General features: G+C 34.6%; 1 protein-coding gene across 4 annotated transcripts in view; it reads right to left on the reverse strand.

Annotated features, from left to right (window-relative positions):
• Positions 1–20,860, reverse strand: part of LOC149087771 (partitioning defective 3 homolog) — an 86,789-nt gene that overhangs the window by 18,000 nt on the left and 47,929 nt on the right. For 2 of the 4 annotated variants that reach the window (XM_089231679.1, XM_089231681.1), the window contains exons 5-11: positions 18,345–18,512; positions 17,711–17,808; positions 11,885–11,962; positions 10,532–10,878; positions 8,772–8,900; positions 8,412–8,551; positions 6,295–6,447 (exon numbers count right to left, since the gene is read on the reverse strand). In XM_089231679.1, coding sequence (XP_089087805.1) covers positions 6,295–6,447; positions 8,412–8,551; positions 8,772–8,900; positions 10,532–10,878; positions 11,885–11,962; positions 17,711–17,808; positions 18,345–18,512 — 1,113 coding nt within the window. The remainder of the gene's footprint in view (positions 1–6,294; positions 6,448–8,411; positions 8,552–8,771; positions 8,901–10,531; positions 10,879–11,884; positions 11,963–17,710; positions 17,809–18,344; positions 18,513–20,860) is intronic. The other 2 variants (XM_089231680.1, XM_089231682.1) reach the window with 1 other exon arrangement.

Below are 20,860 nucleotides of genomic sequence, written 5' to 3' on the forward strand. Positions count from 1 at the left end.
CCTTATTTGCATGCACTTGTATGTACCAGGGGTATACCACCTTCTCATTCTTAATAACTAGAGCCTGGAAGTTTAGGCACTGAAAATGGTCGAAATAGGCACTAAAAAAGACATTCATAATTTATGGGAAAAAGAAAAAAATAACTAAAACATATTAAGGGTCTAAAAACTAGCTGAAGTATTAGTTGCATTTAATCCCCTGTACTGCTTTAATTATGGTTTATAATAACTGCATTATAATGCAAATTATACTAATTTCAAGCCCAAAATAAAATATCAGTAGTCCCTCATTATTAGGTCACAATTCCAGGACCACAATTACCAGACGTGGAGTCTGCACAGAAAATTACCTGTGGGACTTCAAGTAGCGAATAATTCTAGTTTTTTGTTGTAAAAAACATTTGGAATGATAATTATCATTTCTATAGTTGAAATATAGCTTGTTCTAATGTAATTTTTTTTATATATGCCCTGTGTGGCTGTATCTATTACACACCCCTGAGGGTGACTGGTAAATTTAATCAAATACTAAATATGCATGTAAAATATATAGCCTCTGTTGTCTGCAGTGCATTTATTTGATTTGAACCATTTTTATTTATGGTGTAAAAAAAACCCTGTCTGCTCCTACCCCGCCTTTTGTGAGCCATGACGTCAATTTATGACCTCTTGGGAGAGTCATCGGTCGGCTATACATATATACAATGCAGTCGAATGTCTGAGCGAGACATTTTTATGGTAAGCATGTGGAGAAACAAAAATTTCTAATTTTCCTCTGCTTTTCTAACATGGGCTGCGTTCATCTGAAACAAAATCATTCACGCCCAACACATCCACCATCCGGTCCAAAACAAAGTTAATGCACAGCAACACCAACTTTTCTATCTCTCGGATCACTTATCCAAGTTTAAATGGAGCTGGAAGGGTTGGAGCTTTCTGATGATAATTAGTACTGAGAGAGTTGGAAAATTTTAAAAACAGCAATTCTTTTATTCTCAATGCTCAAAACATTCAAGCTGTATAGATTATGTGGCCACTGAAATTCACTGATAAACTTAAAAATATGTTAAAAGAGAAATGTATGGCAGGAAAACGTCAAAAAAGGCATTTATGGCATTTTGCCTGAGCTTCCTGGCTCTATTAATAACCAATCATCCATATGTAAGGATCGGTTCAAAACAAACACATTAAAAATCGAGCTCTAAGCCAAACTATGATGTGATTTTTAAATATAATTCTTAAGGTCACGTGACGATGGCCAGGTCAAAAAATTTCCCATTTGGGGAATTTTGCCACTGACCAATCGTCACCCAGCTAAAAATTAACGTGTTGTTGACAAGATGGAAGAGGAAAAGGAATTTCAGAATGATGCTGGGCTGAAAAAATGGCAGAGTTTATTTAAGGAAATGTGAATATGGTTGAGAAAAAATGATGAATACATACTACTTTTTGAGCCATGTTGCCTTATAAAAGACCGAAACATATGCATACTTAATTCAACTGCATTGCCAACATACATATGTGTGCTGTATAAAGACTCTGACAGTGTTTTGAACTCTTTCCAGACAACCTTCAGTTACCTTTTTGATAACTTAAAAAGTTGGACGAATTTCTTATGATCATAAATATGAAAAAAAACTATTAAAGAAAGAATTTATGTCATGCATAGAAGAAAAATAATTGTCCACTAAGAATTTAGCTAAGTGGGGTCACCCCCCTAATTCGATTCAACTTTCTCAACCATGGGGGTGAAAGAAATTGTTCGTTATGGATGTGTTTACAGAATTCCCTCTTGCCTGAGAAGCAGATTCTTATTAAGAACCAAAAGGTGGCACACCCCCTGGGCTGGGCAAATCCATTGCCTGACATGCTCAGGACATGTAAACATTTTGACCGGGCGTGTATTTGTTTCGACCACATGGCCACCGTGAGCATTCAAAAAATGACTAAAATATTTAACACTTTTGCTTTTTAATTTTTTCATCGACGATAATACGAATGCTCCTGAAAAAATTAGTGAAATTCCCCAGAAATACTTTCTTTGGATGCCGTAATGCAAATGTGTCAACACATTTTGATACAGTTTCACATTCTAATAATTAGTAGCCCGGTGCGGTAATGGACCTTCCTATATACTGCAACTGGACTCAAAATGGAATCACATACTGCAACTGGGCTTTTCTGAAATATAAAAAGCCTCACTTCCTGCAAAATAATATGAGTATCTTAATTGTATTCACGGAAGAAGACATAACACTTCTTAGTTTGCATAAAAACATACTTTTCCAAAAAAAATTGTGTAAATCCAAAAATCCCAAGTTTCTCAAATCAAATACCTCAGTGACATAATCTCAGTCAACCTATGTTGGAACAAACGTGTTGACTACGTTTACCAGAAGTGTCTAAACAAGCTTTTCTTCCTCCCCAGCAACCTTAAACACTCCACTCGGGATATCACACTACTGTTACCAAACTTATATCTCCCCTGTTATTTCCTACGCCACTGAAATCTGGGACCCCTACACCTCCAGCAATATAGACTAACTCGAATTAATCCAAAATAAATCCACTCGATTTGCTCACGACTGCTGGTCATCTTTCGTTTCCGTGTCCGAACTTAAAAACAAACTTCATCTCCTTACTCTCTCTACTCTTAGTCTCATTTCTCGATTGACATTGTTATATAAAATTTCCATGGTCAAATTCAACATAGATACATGTATCTTAGCCAAACCATCTTATGTCTCTAGAAGACTCAACCATTCACTTAAAATAAAACCTATTTTTTGCTTCCACTGACTGCTTTAAATAAAGCTTCTTTTCTCATACCACTGATGAATTGAACAAACTCCCAAGCTCTATTGTCGAATCCCCCACTATCATTAGTTTTTGTCCAATATCAAACAATATCTTTGTCATTTTCAATCGCATCCTCTTGTATAGGCTCCAGGGCCAACAATATTGTATAATAACAAAATAAATAACCCTATACAGTATATAAAGTGTCCAAAAGTGATAAAAATTCTGAGTTTGGTTTTAGAATTGTGGAGAATATTTATGTAAATTTCTCTTCTACCCACAAAAAAAGTCACAAAAATATGTAACGAACCCCCTTCTCCTGCTGCTACCTATCAAATAAACTATCCATTATAAATTTCTAAGTAAAGTTAATTATTGGTTTCAAACCGATATGCACCAATAAAACGAACAAAATGTGTTATGATACCAAACAAATTTGTTTCTATGTCATATACCAGTGTGAATTTTTATCGCTAAAAAATACTGGTTTATATGTTCTCATGTTTGACGCTAAATAACTTTTTGTAAACATAAAAAAGCGTAGTAACCGGTATTTCAGCACATAAAATTTACACCATATGCAGCATAAAAAAATTATAGTAGCATACTACATGCAGTTTATTTTTATTCTGTGCATTTGTTTACCTGTCACCTTAGTAACCGGTATTTTGGCGCATAACATTTACATTGTCTGCAGCATAAAAATAAAAAAGTTATAGTTGCATACTAGATGTAGTTAATTTTTATTCTCACATTTGTTTACGACCAACAACATTTTAATTTAAGATTTATGATAATCTTGTTTTTATTCAATAAGTGACAGCAGGGAGCATCCTAACTTAACACCATTTTTGTATATTTATAATAGCAAAGTATAAATATAAAATATATATTATTAATATATATATTATTAAGTGAATTAAATGATAATATTTTTCAGGCACGTAAAACATTGATTCGGGCATCTATTATCTTCAGTTACATATCCAGTTGAGCATGCAAATTTTCCAGCACTGGTCTGCATCAGTTTTTCTGGCTTCTCAGTATATTATCAATGGTAATATTAATTTATAACATTTACAAATATAAAAATGAATCTGTAAAAACTTTTAAATAAAGCATCTAAAAATATCCAGTACAGATTGATTAGTTATATAAAGGGTTCTCAAACTCTTTTTCCCTAAAACTCTTTAGTGAACTTCATTTCTAAGTCTCGCACTCCCTTGAGTATTCAATGCAGTAAAAGTCTCACAAGAGCTCACAATCATAGGGGAAGTTGTCGTTATAACAGGCTTCTCATTTTAGTGAACTTTTTGCACTCTATCAGGTTATAAATTTTGGGAAATTCCTACTGTCTTTTAGATCATTTTGAATTAATATTAATGAATGAACAGGACTGCAGTCAAAGTTTATTTTTGGTCTCATGGAATTAAGATCATTTTTCCACTTAATAGGATAATGTTTTTAGCATGATTTCTTTAGCTGCTTGGGGAATGACTTATTCAAGACGTACTGACTTTCTGTCAAAAAAGCCTCGGCAGTGATCATGGTCTCTTAGTCAATGAAAGAGATGAAAGTCAAATACACTGCTGGCCACCCAAATTGCAACACCAAGAAAGACAAGAGATATCGCAACAATATTTATTTTGTAGATAACATGTTGACCAAGCATCAAATGATTAAATTTATAGACTTCTGTGAAGTGTGGTTCCTGCCAAAATCAGTCGCCAGAGTAGCCGCCATTGTTGGAGATCACCACTGCCACACGCCTCGGCATTGATTCAAAGAGACTTTGGATGTGTTCTTGGGGTACAGCAGACCAAGCAGCTTCCACGCGTTGCCAAAGTTGATCTGGTGTGGCAGCTGGGGATGTAATCTGGGTCAATCGTTGAGCAACCATGGACCACATGTTTTCTATCGGCGAAAGATCCGGAGAGCGAGCTGGCCAGGGAAGCAATTCAATCTGGCGATTGACGAAGAACCTTTGGACAATGCGTGCCACGTGTGGTCGCGCATTATCCTGTTGAAATATGGCTGTGGGCAAGCCCTGAAGGTAAGGAAGGACAACTGGCTCCAACACCTCGGATATGTAGCGCTGGCTTTTTAAAGTACCGGCAATGCGTACTAGAGGAGTGCGAGAGTGATATCCAATACCGCCCCATACCATAATACCCGGTGCGGGACCAGTGTGGCGGTGCATAACGCAGCTGTTCAGCATCCTCTCTCCACGGTGTCTCCAGACTCGAATCCGACCACCGTGGTGTTGCACACAGAAGCGTGACTCGTCAGTAAAGACAATTTCATTCCATTGTGTCGTCCACATCCTTCTTTCATCGCACCATTGGCGGCGGAAACGTCTGTGGTTCTGCGTCAAGGGTAGACGAAGCAATGGACGTCTTGCGGACAGACCACTCTGCTGTAAACGGCGTCGAATGGTACGCGCAGACACTGGATGATGCGGTACAGACTGAATGTGCTGTGCTATGGTTCGTGATGTGGCTGAGCGATCCGTCACTGCCATACGCACAATACTCCTGTCATCACGTGAAGTGGTGCACTGAGGTGGATGCGATCGAACACGTCGGTCCGTCGCACCCTCCTGCATCCAACGATCACATATCCGCATTACAGTTGTTTGGTTTCGTCCAACACGACTACCGATTTCCCTGAAAGATAATCCACAATCTCGGTAGGCCACTATCCTTCCTCTGTCGAACTCGGATACTTGATCAAAAGATGATCGTTTTTTTGAAAAAACCACAAGAAAAACACAATTGCCGTACTTCAAATCGTCGAAATCTGCAAGCCTTAAATAGCGCTTTGAAGTGGCGCCACAGGCGCGCGTGATGTGCGTCTGCGCTGAAATTCTAATCATTTGCATATCTCACCTCCGTTAATGCATGTTGTAAATTTCATATTATTTGCATGCTTCCTTCAGGGTGTTGCATTTACGGTGGCCAGCAGTGTATAATCACACACAAATCTGTGTGCATAGTGGGAAATTGTCCCAGAGTAATGTTTTTGAGGAGCATGTGCAATGTTAGGTGCTAATAATCCATCCTTTAAGGTTCTTGAAGAGAGGGAAAAAACTGGTGTTTGATCATTTTTTTTGGCACTACAAGTGAATGCTTTCTAATTTTCAACAATAATTTTAAGCTCTTGGCAATCACTTATGAATAATTTCTTATGTATAGTGAGATTATTGTTATAAGCTGTACTCATTATATCAGACTTTTAATGTGTATCACAGAATATTTCTCAGCTTGCACCGCTGATTGAGAACAACTTAATATACTTACATAAATGTAACAAATATAATTCAACAATCTGGACAATATCATTTGAAATTTACTGTTTAAGTTCCTGACCTTACAAAATCACCAATCACAGAGACATATAGATATTTTATGAAATTGGGGTCAGTCAACATGAATTTTTCTGTCACAGAAGCATGATAACAAGCACTTCAAGTTAAAAATTCAACAAAAAACATACTGTATTGCCTTCTTGCTCAGAATCGGGTGAAATAGGCAAAATTTCTGGCTCTTGCCGAGAGACAATAAGGTCCACAATACTACCCTGTGGGGCATTCCTTAATATCTGAACTGCTTCTGCCTGTGATTTACCAGTCATTTCAATCCCATTCACCTGAAAAAGTAAATTTCAAAATTTTCTATTAACAAAAAAAAAAGAAACGTTTTAAGAGAACAAATTCACGGAGATGCAAAATTGACCATAATTATGCATGAAGTTTAAAAACTTTAAGTATTATATGAGCAAGTACAAGAAAACTCCAATAAATTTAGTATTGTTAAATGAAATTTTCCAATATCCCACATAAGTTTAGATACAATAGGAAGATGACATAATGAATAAAACTATCTGTCCTGTCTGATTTGTTGACAGCCATCGAATGCTTAGTTTGTTAAGAATGTGATTAGCAGTGTCATAAAAAAAGCCATTTCCTTCTCCTTAGAAAGGGAAAAGCCTTTTTTGAGGACAGAACCTTTTTCAAGAAGCAAGTTTTTTTTTTAGGATTGATGTGTCCCCCCCCCCCCCCATACTTATGCAATAGCCAAGAAAACAAGAGAGAAAACATTTCAGTATAACTAATAAAAACCATAGTCTCTCAAAACTGATCAATAGTGGGTGACCATTATCTCACTACTGTGAATCATGAGACCATAAACATGTTGAAATATAATGAATACTGTTTATATTTTGTGCATTTACATTTCCCTGGGTGATACTAGGGTATTTTTGCTAGTGTACTAATACTGTATTCTTCCACATTAGCCAGTAGCTGGCATGCTAGGAAAAAGAAAGGAGGGACCAGCATGCCAGGAAAATTTGTATTTTCTGGCGTACCAGGAAATTTGTCACTGATTACAGAAAATTCTTAAGAATCTGGATTCTAAAAAAATTCTAAGAATCGATTGAATTGGCTGATTTGCAGCTTTTTTGGCCTTTGAAATTTGGGAATAGATTGTATTTTACAAACAACTCCAGAGATAGTTTGAATTTCACATTTGCTCCTGCAAATCTTGAGTTTTAATGAAAATGCTAGATGCCAAGTATATTTGTTCACATAAATTAGATGGCCTAAATGGAAAAATCAGAAGACATGAAGTACTTGTGTGAGTGTGTGTAAAGCATGATATTGTAATATAAAATGTCAACATATTTCTTTGATCTCTGAACGTGCAAAACACACAGCATCTGTATATCTATTTTATATTAAGCTGGCGATAATTAGGTTAGAACAGTTTTTCAAGCTTTTTGGAAATCCCCCTCCCTTCTTCAGAATTTTTTTCTCATCAAACTCTTTCCCAACTTAAGTCAACCCATAGGATTTTATCTTATAAACTTAGCTTCTACTGCCCCACCCCCAGATCATAACATTGATAAACCAAGGGGAGATATTGTCTACTTTGGGATGCACTGGGTGAGAGTGATAAGTAAATATTTAATTATCATTATCAAATTTCTGAACAAAACACATTTGCTACAGCAAAAAAAAAAACTACCATTGTATTCTTATTTCCTTATTTATTCAGTATTTAATATAGATTCATGTCAACCTTCTGAATGTATCGTGATCTTTATTGAACCTCGCTTTTCCTGGCATGTTAGAAATGGGCCAGACTCCAAAATTCCAAAAGCTGGTGTCACCCGGTTTTTATTGAATGCTGCTTATTGCAGGGGAATACAGTAATTGCAATTAATTATGTCACTGATCTAGTCAGGCTTTCACTGCTTTTGTTCAATGGTAAATGGTTTTCTGGGATAAAAGAAAAACCTTAAAAATATTTTTCAAATCACTGATCTTAAATCAGTTTGGATAACTCCAAAAATACATAGACATTTTTTCCCCTTTTGATGTGTTTACTGATTACATTCTCTCTCTCTCAATGTATTTTTTTTAAACCGAACAATTTATTATTAATTTCAAGCATATTATAAGGTACCACTTATGAGAAAATTCAATAATTGCCATATTTGCAGAACTCAAAACCTTTACTCATCCATTCAAAATCAATGCAATCAAAATTTTACTGGAAAGACATCTTAGATGACACTGGTAGAAAAGACAATCATTACATATGCCTTACCTCTAATAACCTGTCACCAGGCTGCAGCTTGCCATCTTCAATAGCAGCACCTTTAGGCAAAACATTTTTTATGTAAACCGGAGAATTACCACCAGCTGGATTATCCCTAGTTGTGATACTAAATCCTAACCCAGCAGCACCTAAAAAAAGGAAATTATAATTTTCAGTTTCCCAAAGCAAGCAAAGCATCTGCTACAAATAGTTTTATCAAAAAAATTGAGAAGTTGAACAAACATTATCGTTTTTTTATATTCTCCCACAATAAGATAGTAATATTTTATTTATTTGGCAAAAAAAAAATTATGAACCTTAAATAATTTAATGCAATAATATATAATAGACAAATGCTTAATAACCAACCTTTTTTCAATTGTATATGCATTTTCTTCCCTATTCTTCTAGTATTAGCAGTTGCTAATCGATGAGCAGAAGATACTGGCATCTTCTTGGTTGGGGTAACTGTGGCAACTTTGGTACTAACACCTCCAGCTTTAAAAAAGACGAATTAGAGCGATTTATAAGTTATATATATTCCCTTGTAAAAATGTAAAAAAAAAAATACATATTAGGTTTCTGAGATATAGCATAAAACAATGTATTGTGAATCAGGGCAGCAAACCTGGCACCCAGATGGGAAGAGATATTGAAACTCGGAGTGATATTATTGAATGCATTTTTATGGTGGTTTTTATTGAGTTGCTGTATTTTTAGTATAGTTTAGATATATATTCAACATCCATAATTTTTATTGGCATCTCTTTTTCAGCCATCACATTGGGCATTTTGACTGTTATGATATTTGTATAATGTGCATCTGTGAGAATATCATTGCCTTCGACTTCAGTTGCATATTTTTTGATATATAAAGGAAAACAATTTGTTACGAATTGGGGCAGTGGCCCTGGTGCCCAGATCATAAGAGATATTCAAACAGGAGACACATTCATTATCACTGAATGCACCTTTGCAATGTGCATTTGACAATACCATTGCTTTTGACTTGCATTGCATACTTTTTGAGATATGAGCATTTAAAGAATTTTGTCGAACAATTTTTAGCAAATACTCCCAGTACCATCAGAAAATTTAAAAGACATATGTAAAAAAAACAAACAATGATAACAAACTTACAATGATACAAAAAGCTAATGGTTCACATTTTCTCATTGCAGACAAGGCCATCTTAAATTAAGGGGGGGGGGGGGGTCAGGCTTAAGCATTTCTTGGTGCTTTCTTTTTCAATTATTTTAATGAAAGAACCAAATTGAAAAATACATTGTATGCATGTTCATGTTAATGAAACCCTCAAATCACTTAATTGCCCTTGTTTGATTTTGGCCCCATTTGTTAAGACATCACTCGCTACAGAAGTAGTATTTATAGTAAAAGCCCAAGAAAATCTGTCTCACCCTCTCAGTGTATTAATGCAAGCAGGAATTCATTCCAAAAAGAAATGTCTTGCTCATCTGTATCATTTCAAAAAATACTTGAACTTTAATATAAAATAAGTAAAAATATAATTTTTTTAAACGAATAAATTAAACCAACATTTTTCCCTTGAAAGGGATCATGCTGGCATGAAAGAGACAGTTGTGGAAAGAATCATTTGAGTTTACATTATTTCCTAAGGGGAAATTTGATTTGATGTACAAGTGTTTCAGATTAAGAGAACATTCACAGATGAATTATGCGTATAAGCCTAAGTCCCACTGGATATATGTCCTGCTGCCCGTACAAAGGGGAAAAGCATTTATTGAAAGGAGAAGGTTACCATATGATTTACTCTATGCATTTTGAAGAAAAAAAATTAGAGCTGAAGAATTAATTCCTAACCCATACTAAAAGATACTTTTTTATGTAGTTACAAATGGGAGTTATCTCTAGCAATGAATAAAACACTCAGCTGATGCACCGTTTTTTCCAAAACAAACTGGACAAAAGGGACATTCAACTGTATATTTCATACATTATTTTCATACATTTATTTATACATTTCATTCAGTACATTCAATATGAATTCAATGAAATGATCATTTAATATATTACACAAGATTTCAAATGAATTATGATAAATAAAAACAAAGATAAAAATGTATTAATTTTTCAAAGAGAAATCGTACCACTTTTAGCAAAATAACTACCTCTTTCTTCACCTTCAACCAGGGTGCTATCCTCTGGAGCCTTCCTAACTCCATCAGGAAGTAATGATGGTTTTGGATATACAGGTGGTGGAGGTTTCTTTGGGGAAGAAATGCACTTTGAATTCTGTCTGACACAACCATGAAGAAGTTCTAGTTTTATTTCAGGTGTCTTCAGAGCGTTTTTGAAAATTTCTTGAGCAGCTTGAAAGCTGACACTTCGCAGGCTGTTTCCATTGATCTCTACAATTCTGTCTCCTACATGGAACCTTCCATCTCGATCAATGCGCCCACCAGCTTCGATGCTCTGAATGACCAAACCAGTATCCCTGACAATTGTAAATAAATGAGAAAGTTTAAAATAAGAAAAAGAAACCACCAGGAAATAATAAACATTAAAAGTAAAGAGCAGTGTTAGTCAAAGGTATTAAATAGTATACTAATATAAAATTGTCTGAATTCCCACTGGATCAGATCAGAACACTCAGAAATGGCCACAGACCAAGTAAAAGTTTGCTGGGTCTCCTCCCACCCCCAAACTTAAAAATAGACTACACGGATCCATTTTCTGCAAAGAGGGGCTGCTGTCAAAACCAAATTATGGCCTCACAACCATTACTCTTGGGAAAAGAGGATATGAAGCACATTTGACCATAAAAACAAATATTGTACACTGAGCATTAATATATTCATTTTTTCCCCCCATTTTTTCCTAGTTAAGAGTTGTAATATGTTCAAGCATTCAAAAGAAATTTGTTATGTAAAAGCATTGAAGTGATTTTTAGTACATTTTTTCCCCAAGTTTATCTTTAGACCAGTGACATAAACCACTTTTTTGCCTGCGGGCCTCTTCATACTATATTTTCTACTTCTGGTCTCGTGTCTTGAACAAGACCTCCGACCCATGAGTGCCCCTTCTACTAATAAATTTATTCAGGTATTAAATTAATTCAAAAAAATTAGTGATACCTCAGCTAACAAATATAGATTTGGCTAACAAAAATTTTAGTTGAAATGGATGCATGCGCAAATGTTAAACAGCCTGCGAGTTAAATTTTCATGCTAATCAAAATGAATCCAATGAGTATCTGTTACTCAAGCAATATCAGTTTATTTCCAATTTGGAATCGACTTTCCAAATACACCTTTACAAGTTCTTCTATCCATTTTATTTCTTCTTTGGCTTCCTTAATCATGTGTGTCATGGCTCCACTTCACTCAATTTTAACCCAAGGCCCATATGGTCCTAAGTTGAAAACCAGTGCTTTGGACAGTGATGACTTGATTTTGTTTACTGTATTGGATACCCAGATTTGAATTTAATATCAGAATTACCTTCCATGAATGTCACAATCAGGAACAACATGTATACCAAGGGGACCAGATTCATTCTTCAAAACAATAGTTTGCTCTCTGCAAAAAATAATCACATGAATAAAGAATATATTATTTAAGTTAAGCATTCATAAAGAACCAAATATATTATGATAAATCAAAAAATAATAGTGAAGATAGTAGATGCAAGAAAGTTCCTGGTTTCTATATCTATTCCACACACTTTTTGTAATAGGGGTCTGTCCAAATTTTTTTTTTGATAAAATTTTTTTTATAAAAATGGACCCTAAGTTTTGTAAAAATGGCCATCAATTTTGTGATAAATAATAATTTATTGGAAAGCAAAACAATGCAGTCCAAGCAAAACACACACAGTCCAAAAGGTATGAAATTTATTATAAACTCCGGCCATGAAAGCCTACTTTCTTTTTTCAATGCAGTTAATGCATCACAAAGGAAATAAAATACCAAGTCTATAGTTTCATTAATGTTTTTTGTGAAGGGTTTGTTTTTCAGATTCAGAATTTTGTGAAGGGCCTAGAAAATGATTCCAAATTTTGGCTGGACAGACTCCCTGTACATACATTTGTAATTAAAATATAATATCTGTGTAATTTTTATAATCACATATTCTTGAAAAAGAACAAATTCATGGAAGTTTATTTAGTTTTAAAAAGATATTGGTATCAATATTGAATGAAAGATAAAATCAATAGCCTGGGACTGATTTTCAAAATAAAAAAAATTTCTATTTCATCCCTCACAAGATTTAATTTTCTGCATGTTTTGTTTTCATCAATGATGTGAAGCAGTTTTTCCCAAAGTGGGCGATGGAATGGTCGGGGGAGGGGGGGGGGGGAGATAGAAGATATGGATTTAACATAGGATCCAATGGGTTCACTTCAGTTGGGAGGTGATGAGAGGAAAACAACTGCTGATAAAGGGGGCGATGGAACAAGAAGTTTGGGAAACTATGATGTAAAGTTTGAGAAGAAAAGATTTCATGATAAACTTGAAAAATTTATGGAAATCCACTTTTTTTTCACAAATGCTAATTTTTTCACATCTCATTTTTTTTCTTCTCTAATAGCTGTGTTTCAACAAAAATATTTATAAAATAAATATTTTATATTTATTTATTAAAATATTTATAAAATAAATATTTTATAAATATTTATTTATAAATAATAATAATAATAATAATATTTATAGAAACATACAAGAAACAAAGCAATTATTTTTATTGATTCAACAAGCTTATAAAAATGTAAAATTTTTCAAAAGTCAAATAAAATTAACAAAAAAAAAACAAAAAAAAGATATTTACACTTCTAAATTTTCTAACTGCAATACATCAGCTAAACGCGGGAAATTCATTAATAAACTACTTGGATCAGAGAACAAAAATAAAATAATGCCCTCAGAAACGAATTGCCAATTACAAGCTAATAACTTTAATACCCATTTCGTGAATATTTCAAAACAGACACTCACAAAATGATAATTTTAAACAATATATACACACTAATGAAAAATCTTTCTGGTGCCTACTGATCAATATGAAATATCAAAAATAATTAAAATCACTTCCAAATTCTGCATCCTGTTTCAACGGTATAACTACAAAAAAATATTCTCAAGTTTTCCTATCAACATTCTTCAAATTTTGGAAACTCTAACAGTTATATTGAAAAGGGAGAATTTCCTGAATCTCTGAAATTGAAAATAGTTATACCTATTAAAAAAATGGAAATTCTAATGATTTCAACAACTATAGACCTATTTCCATTTTACCCTCCAACTCTAAAGTTTTTGAGATGATTCTCAAACCTAGGATTTACTCCTTCTTAAACCACAGATAACTCTTTCCCTTAAATTAGAATGGATTTCTACTAAAACCAAACACAACAAAAAGAGGGGGGGGGGGGGTCAAAAATGGCTACAAATTTGCTTACGTAATACTTAAACGGCCCCTGTACCAAAATATTAATTTATCTCAAAAAACTAAAGGCAGTTTCTCAGATTTTAGGAAAGCATTTGATAGCATCGAGCACAGAGTTCTGTTCTATAAATTGCATTCTTGTGGTATCAGAGGCAAGGTTTTAACATTCTCCACTCATATCTCACTAACAGAACTCAAAGAGTAAAATGTAATGCTCATTTCAGTAATTCTATAAATAATATCAGCGGAGTCCCACAACGATTTGTATTAGGCCCATTATTATTCATTTTCTTCATTAATGACTTATGTAATCTTAGAATATAAATGGTAAAATTATCACATTTGCCAATGATCTGTCATTATCTACTGTGGAATAGATTATTAACCACTTATCACAACAATTAATAGCGATCTAATTACAATTCAAAACTCGTTTATTATTAATAATCTCAAGATAAACATCTCTAAAAGTAAATTTATTAATTTCTCTTTACGTAAATATTCCCCCGTTGAATATAACAATACTCCATGAGCCAAATTGTAATTCATGTAACTGTCAATGTGTTGAACAAGCAACTACCATAAAATACCTTGGTATTCATATTGACCAGAATTTAAAATGGCTTTCTCATATCAACAATTTACAAGCCAAATTGCATTTCATGTTATACAAGTTTTATCATCTCCAACCCATCATGAATAAAACCTTTCTACTAACCTACTACTACTCAATGTTTCATTCTCATTTACTTTATGGTCTATCAGTCTGGGGAAGTGATTATTTATCTAATGTTATTTCTATTTTGCCTCTACAAAACAAAAATTATCAGGCTTTAGACATCTGATTATAACACTATCAAACACTCTTCCATCAACTTCAGATCCTACCTCTGCGTTATTTATATTTTTATAGATAAGTAATGACAATCAATAAGAATCAATTCACTTTACCCTCAAACTCATCCTGCACATCCGCTCGCCTTAATCCAATTATTCACTGCCTTTAGTTCACAAAACTATAGTCAAAAAACATTTTAGTTTTCTCATTCCAACATTTTATAATACCTTTCCCATTGAAATTAAAGAGGCAACTACATTCTTAAGAAAATTGTCTGCATTTTCTTAAAAAAATCTAAAGTTTTATCTATTTCAAATTCCAGATATTGCGATCAATTTTTAATTTCTCATTCTCACACTTTTTCTCTTAAACATAATTTTAATTTTTTTTCTCTGCTTTATCAACTCAGTAGGTATATGACTTAAATAGAGAAATAAATGTTGCCAAATAACATACCCTGTTTTTTGTTTAGAAAACTTAGACAATTGGGCGTGTGTAGTGCATTTTGCATGGATATACTTTATTGTTGTATACATCGATTCATGTTCCTATATTTCATAAGCATCATGAAACTTCAACCCTGTTACATGTTTATTATTCACTTCAATTGTATATATCTTGCCATGGCCTTTTATTACACTAAATTCACTTAAATTTTTCTCTTTCCTTTCCCTTATTTTCTTTTGCTTTATTTTTTTCATTTTTCACTTATCTTTATAGTACATAATTTTTACTCTTATTATTTATACTCTTTGTTTTATTATACTTTTGTTTTTTTTATCTATTTCTCATGAATTCTAACTTATTGTAGTAAACTTACATATACAAATACAATGCCACAACAGGCAAAATGGATAAAAAATATTATGGTTGTCTTATTCTAAGAATGGATAGCTTCTTGAATTACCTTAACATGTTTATCGTATTTCTTTTTAAACGTGTCAATTGTGTTACAATTTACTACCTCCGGGGTAAGCTATTCCATTTATTGACAACCCTATTAGAGAAAAATCCCCCCCCCCCGTGACACCATAACCTTGCATTGTCCCTTACCAATCGATACTTTTTTTTTCAAGCCGAGCACAACTCAGGTCTATCGCCATGGGCAATTTACTACCTAGTGAGTTGTGCCAGAAGTGTAAGTATTCTCCCCAGCGCGACCCAACCCGCATGGGTAAAAGGCTTATATCCCGGGTGGGACGGAGCCTGGGTCGTGTCTGGTCTGTCGGCAGTGTAAGTATGTGTACCTAACAGTCTGAGTGCCTATCTAGTGTTGTGTATGATTTTTTTAGTGCTGCCATCTATATCTCAGGAGTGAAGTGTAATGACTGAATATTTGTACTGTTTGTAGGACTGTTGCTCTCTGTGGCGAGACTTTTTAACGGGGAGATCGGCTTGCATTTGCGCCTTGAAGTTGGGAACCACAGAAAACCAACTTCAGCCGACCACCACTGTGGTGACGGTGGGGCTCGAACCCGCGTCCTTGCGATGCAAGTCTGTCACTATCACCACCCAACCACCACAACGACACCAATCGATACTGGTGTCCCCTTGTTAAACCAATCGATACTGGTGTTCCTTGTTAAAGCAATCGATACTGGTGTCCCCTTGTTAAAGCAATCGATACTGGTGTCCCCTTGTTAAAGCAATCGATACTGGTGTCCCCTTGTTAAAGCAATCGATACTGGTGTCCCCTTGTTAAAGCAATCGATTGGCAGTGTACTGAGAGTTAATGGCCTATCTTATCCATCCCGTTGAAAATTGTGAACACTTCGATCATATCTCCCCGACACCTGCACTTATCCAATGTAAACATATTTAAAAAATGAAGTCTCTCTTCATAACTCAATCTCTGCGTGTCAATAAGGACATGGGTAACTCTTCTCTGCACCCCTTCAACCACGTCTATGTCCCTCTGTAGGTATGGTCTCCACAACCTTACAGCATACTCCAGTCCAGTACAAACTAAGCCTCGAAAAAGCGGAAGAATGACTTTAGGAGAACGCAAAGAGAGCTTTTTGAAAATCAAACGAAGCATTCTATTCAATTTTTTGACCACTGCTGAACAATGTTCAGAAAACCTAAGCAGCTTGTCAATGAGAATTCCTAAATCGGTGACCATATCTGGATATGGTCATGTTGCATCTGGGATAGCGATAAATGGTTACACCATTCAACTCGTAAGAGAACCGTGGGTTGTTTGAACCAAAGTGAGCGACCATGCACTTGTCAACGCTAAATGTCATGCTCCATTCATTTGCCCATACTGCAATCCTGTTTAAGTTGCTCTGGAGCAACTCCCTATCGCTTTGATTCCCGATTACCCCCATTAGCTTCACGTCATCTGCGAATTTGTTAGCAATCCCATCGATGCCCTGATCGAGTTTATCAATAAAAAGTGAAAAAGGTATGGGGCCAAGGACACTTCCTTGAGGAACTTCACTTGTGACATCTGTCCAACCAGAGAATTCCCCGTTTACCATACCTCGTTGCGACCTATCTCTTAACCACGATTTTATTCAATTCAGCAAGTTGCCCCCCCCCCATCCTAATCTCGTGTAAACGCTTCAAGAGTTTACCATATTGGACCTGATCGAATGCCTTCTGGAAATCAAGGTAAATAACATCTACATTCTTGCCATTACCCAAAGCCTTTGTCACATGATCATAGAAGAAAAGGAGGTTAGTTACACATGACTTCCCCTTCCTGAACCCATGCTGATTATCCAGCAATATATTATTCTCCTCTATCCACTACAAACTGCCATTTGATGATAATCTCCAAAATTTTCGAGAGGGAGCTCATCAAACTCACTGGATGATAATTGGACGCAGCTTCTTTTTTACCCTTCTTAAATATCGAAACAACATTACAATATACAAACATTTTTATTGTAACAACCAGTATGGGACAAATGTCTCCTTGGTTGTTTTGTTCTTGGATGTGAATGCTGTTTTATTTTATTTGTAATTATTTGAAATAAAATAAATAAATAATGCAAATTCACAGTGAAAAAAATCAAAACAATATAATTTGATAACGTACCTCTCTTCACCAGTGGTGGATCCATCACTGCCAGAATCTGGTTCACCAGAGCGGTTTGATACCACCAATGGATCTATACTCAGTTTATCGTTCAGATCCTGTGAAGGAATTCAATTATAATTGAAAGAAGCCATAAACAGCATTTTATTTTGACACAATGTATGTCAGTACTTTGCCACTGGACTTATCCCATTGCCGAGATCTCTTCCAGCCCAGCTTCGTGGCAGAGTTTTATTTTGACACAAGAAAAACGAATTAGTTTGATTTCAACTTTAAAAAGAGTGTCAAATCAAAGAAATATAACGACCATTTACGATATCTAAAAGGGGGAAACTTTGACAACTTCAACTTTTAAATCCATGAAAGGGGAAAAACTCGCTCTCGTTAAATTCAACGCTTTTCAAAAACTCTTCCAATGGGTTGAAAAAAGTTATGACAACAAAAAGAGAAGTCAAAAGTATAATAATGGTATCCATCTATGTGGTATCTATGAAGCAAAAACCTGTAGGCCTATCTACCATATTATTCCATAAAAATAAAGACAATGCTGTGGCTTGGACTAACATATAGTGATCAAGAATAATTTTTCGACAATAACAATCTCCTAAAATAAGTCTGAAGTGCAAAAACTTACTTTTACTAGCTGCCTATCAGCTGCTTGAACCCAGCGATATGTTTCTGGATTGTTTCCAAGTATTGATAATCTCCCTGAGCTGCGACTGAAGTTTCTAGGACTTTTGGAATCACCATTAACAAGTAAAGATTCATTTGGAGGAGATTCTAGCTCACCAGAGGAACTCACCTATGAAAAGTACCAAACTTGAGAAATTTTATATGGCAGTGGTTCTCAAAGTGTGGGTTGTGTCAATGAACTATGGGGGTCGCGAGGAATTCTCAAAAATAAAAATGTCCAAATAAGAAATTCATTTTTATTTCAAAAATATGGCAAAACTAAAAAATGCCCTTACTCAGCTGAGCTAATTACCATGTATCATACAATGCATTTTTTTCTCAAATTCTACTTGTCAATAATCAATAAATCAAGTTAATACTTATACAGAATGACTCAGAGAATCACCCAATTTCAAAACTGTATATTTCTTAAAAATTAAAAAACACACAATGGTAAGTAATATATGTGAATATGGGGGGGATGTCTACGTTTTACGAACAATTTTTGTTAATGATCGATTTCAAGTGCTGAGTCGTTTTGAAATCGGATGGTTCTTTCTTATTCCCCTGTATGTATACGAAAATCTAGGAGCATACACCTTGCTACACTTCCATCTTGCATAAGAAACACTAAGCACATCACACTAAAAGTCAATATCGCCCAATTAAAACTGAAACAAGCATTCCGAAAATTGCTTTTGGGATATCACATTTACCAGCAAAAAATCAGGATGTCCCGGCATATGGTCAACCTATGTGGGAAGGTGGGGGGAGGGGTCCCGATAAATTTTGTGGGAAGGTTGGGGGTTGCTCTTCAAAAGGTTGGGAACCACTGTGATATGGAATTCTAAAATATGAAATACAAAGCAGCAACGAGAATCCCTGATCATACAATGATGCAAACTGCTAGAGTTGGGGGGGGGGGGGGTGTATGGTCAAGAATAAACTCATACCATCTACAACCCTTTAGCTCAAAAAATCTTTCCATCTGATTAGAATTACACAACAATAAGACATTTATATAACCACTAATAATTATTATCAAATGCATTCTGAACCAACCAGATTCTTCTATCCCAAGGAACACATCTAATTAACTGCCAGTCCTACAACTGACCAACCAATTCTGGTAAATGCAGAGCTAGCCAAGCTATTCAGAGTTATAGTTTAAATTGACGTGTAAATTAAATGCATGGGTATGTGCAGCATGTATGTAGTATAGATAAATGATCAGTAGGCCTCAATGAAATGGCCCAAGTTGTGTCAACAATTGAAGACACCTGGCTCAAATACAACTTGAGACTCAAAAACAAAACAACTATTTTTTGTTCAAGTTTTTACAAATACTCTTGATGACACTAGTGCTGAGGATTGATTAAAATATAAAATAGCCTTCAAGCATGAAAATTAATCTTAAGTTTTTATCAATATTTCATCAGGTTGATGATGCAAACATAGAAGTTTTAAAAAGTATGTCAATCAAGTATTATACAGGCTGTCCCAAAGTGTTTGCACAACAGATATCTCTGCAACACTATTAATGTTAGAAAGATATTTTCAATTGCAAAAAGTTTTCAAATGATGTACGATTACATAAAATGTCTCAAATTTTCCAAGGGAAGAATATATATTTCAAAGTAGTAAATTAACTTTTTCTATAGACCCTGTGTGCTAAATCTTCCAATCAAGGAAATGTAAATGTGGCTTTGAGAAGTCATTTACAAAAAATTACATATTTCAAATACTATATTTATTTGACTTTGAAGTTTTAAGTATTTATCGCCAATGATTCAGGGTGTGGTTCACAAATCATGAAACACAAATTAAATCCAAAGTTGTAAAAATTCTCTAATAATCAAAATTATTTATTGTGAATAAAAAAAAATGATTGAGTTCATTCTGTTTGTGTACAGTCCCTAAAAGTGACAACCTTTAATGAAAACTTGCCAATGCAGTGATAAGTTGCCAAGATATTGATTTTACATATTTAATACGATGATTTAATACGATAATTTATTTGATTTCTGACGACGGATTCAGAATCAGCATCAAAAAATACGTAAGAAACAGCACTCAGCATCCAAGAAACAAAAACCTTGTTTACCAGTGTTATCATTGTTAAGCTACTATTATGAACAATGATTGATTCTATTGCTTTCTTGAAGCCTGGTAATGGATACACTTTTTTTTTAAATAAAGGTTTCCCTCTTCGAAACCCAGAGGTTCTTAAACAATGGGTGGAAGCTGCGAAAGGAAAGTCAACATTCTGCTAAAACATTTGCTCTTTGTGCTGAGAATTTCGCAGCTGACAGCTATAAGTCCTCTTCTCAACGCTATTCTCAGCCACCTCGTTGGGCATTTTGCCTGTTGTGGCGTTGTATTTGTATTAATGTTGCATTTAAAAAAATATGAAATTTCTCTGCAAATGACTTTTCAGAGTGAGACCTACATTTCAATGATTGGAAGTTTAAGATAACT

The sequence above is a fragment of the Pholcus phalangioides genome, unplaced genomic scaffold (assembly GCF_987345545.1).
Source record: "Pholcus phalangioides strain wild (caught in Gottingen) unplaced genomic scaffold, Ppha-v1.0 ptg000004l_1, whole genome shotgun sequence".
NCBI classification, from domain to species: Eukaryota; Metazoa; Arthropoda; class Arachnida; order Araneae; family Pholcidae; genus Pholcus; species Pholcus phalangioides.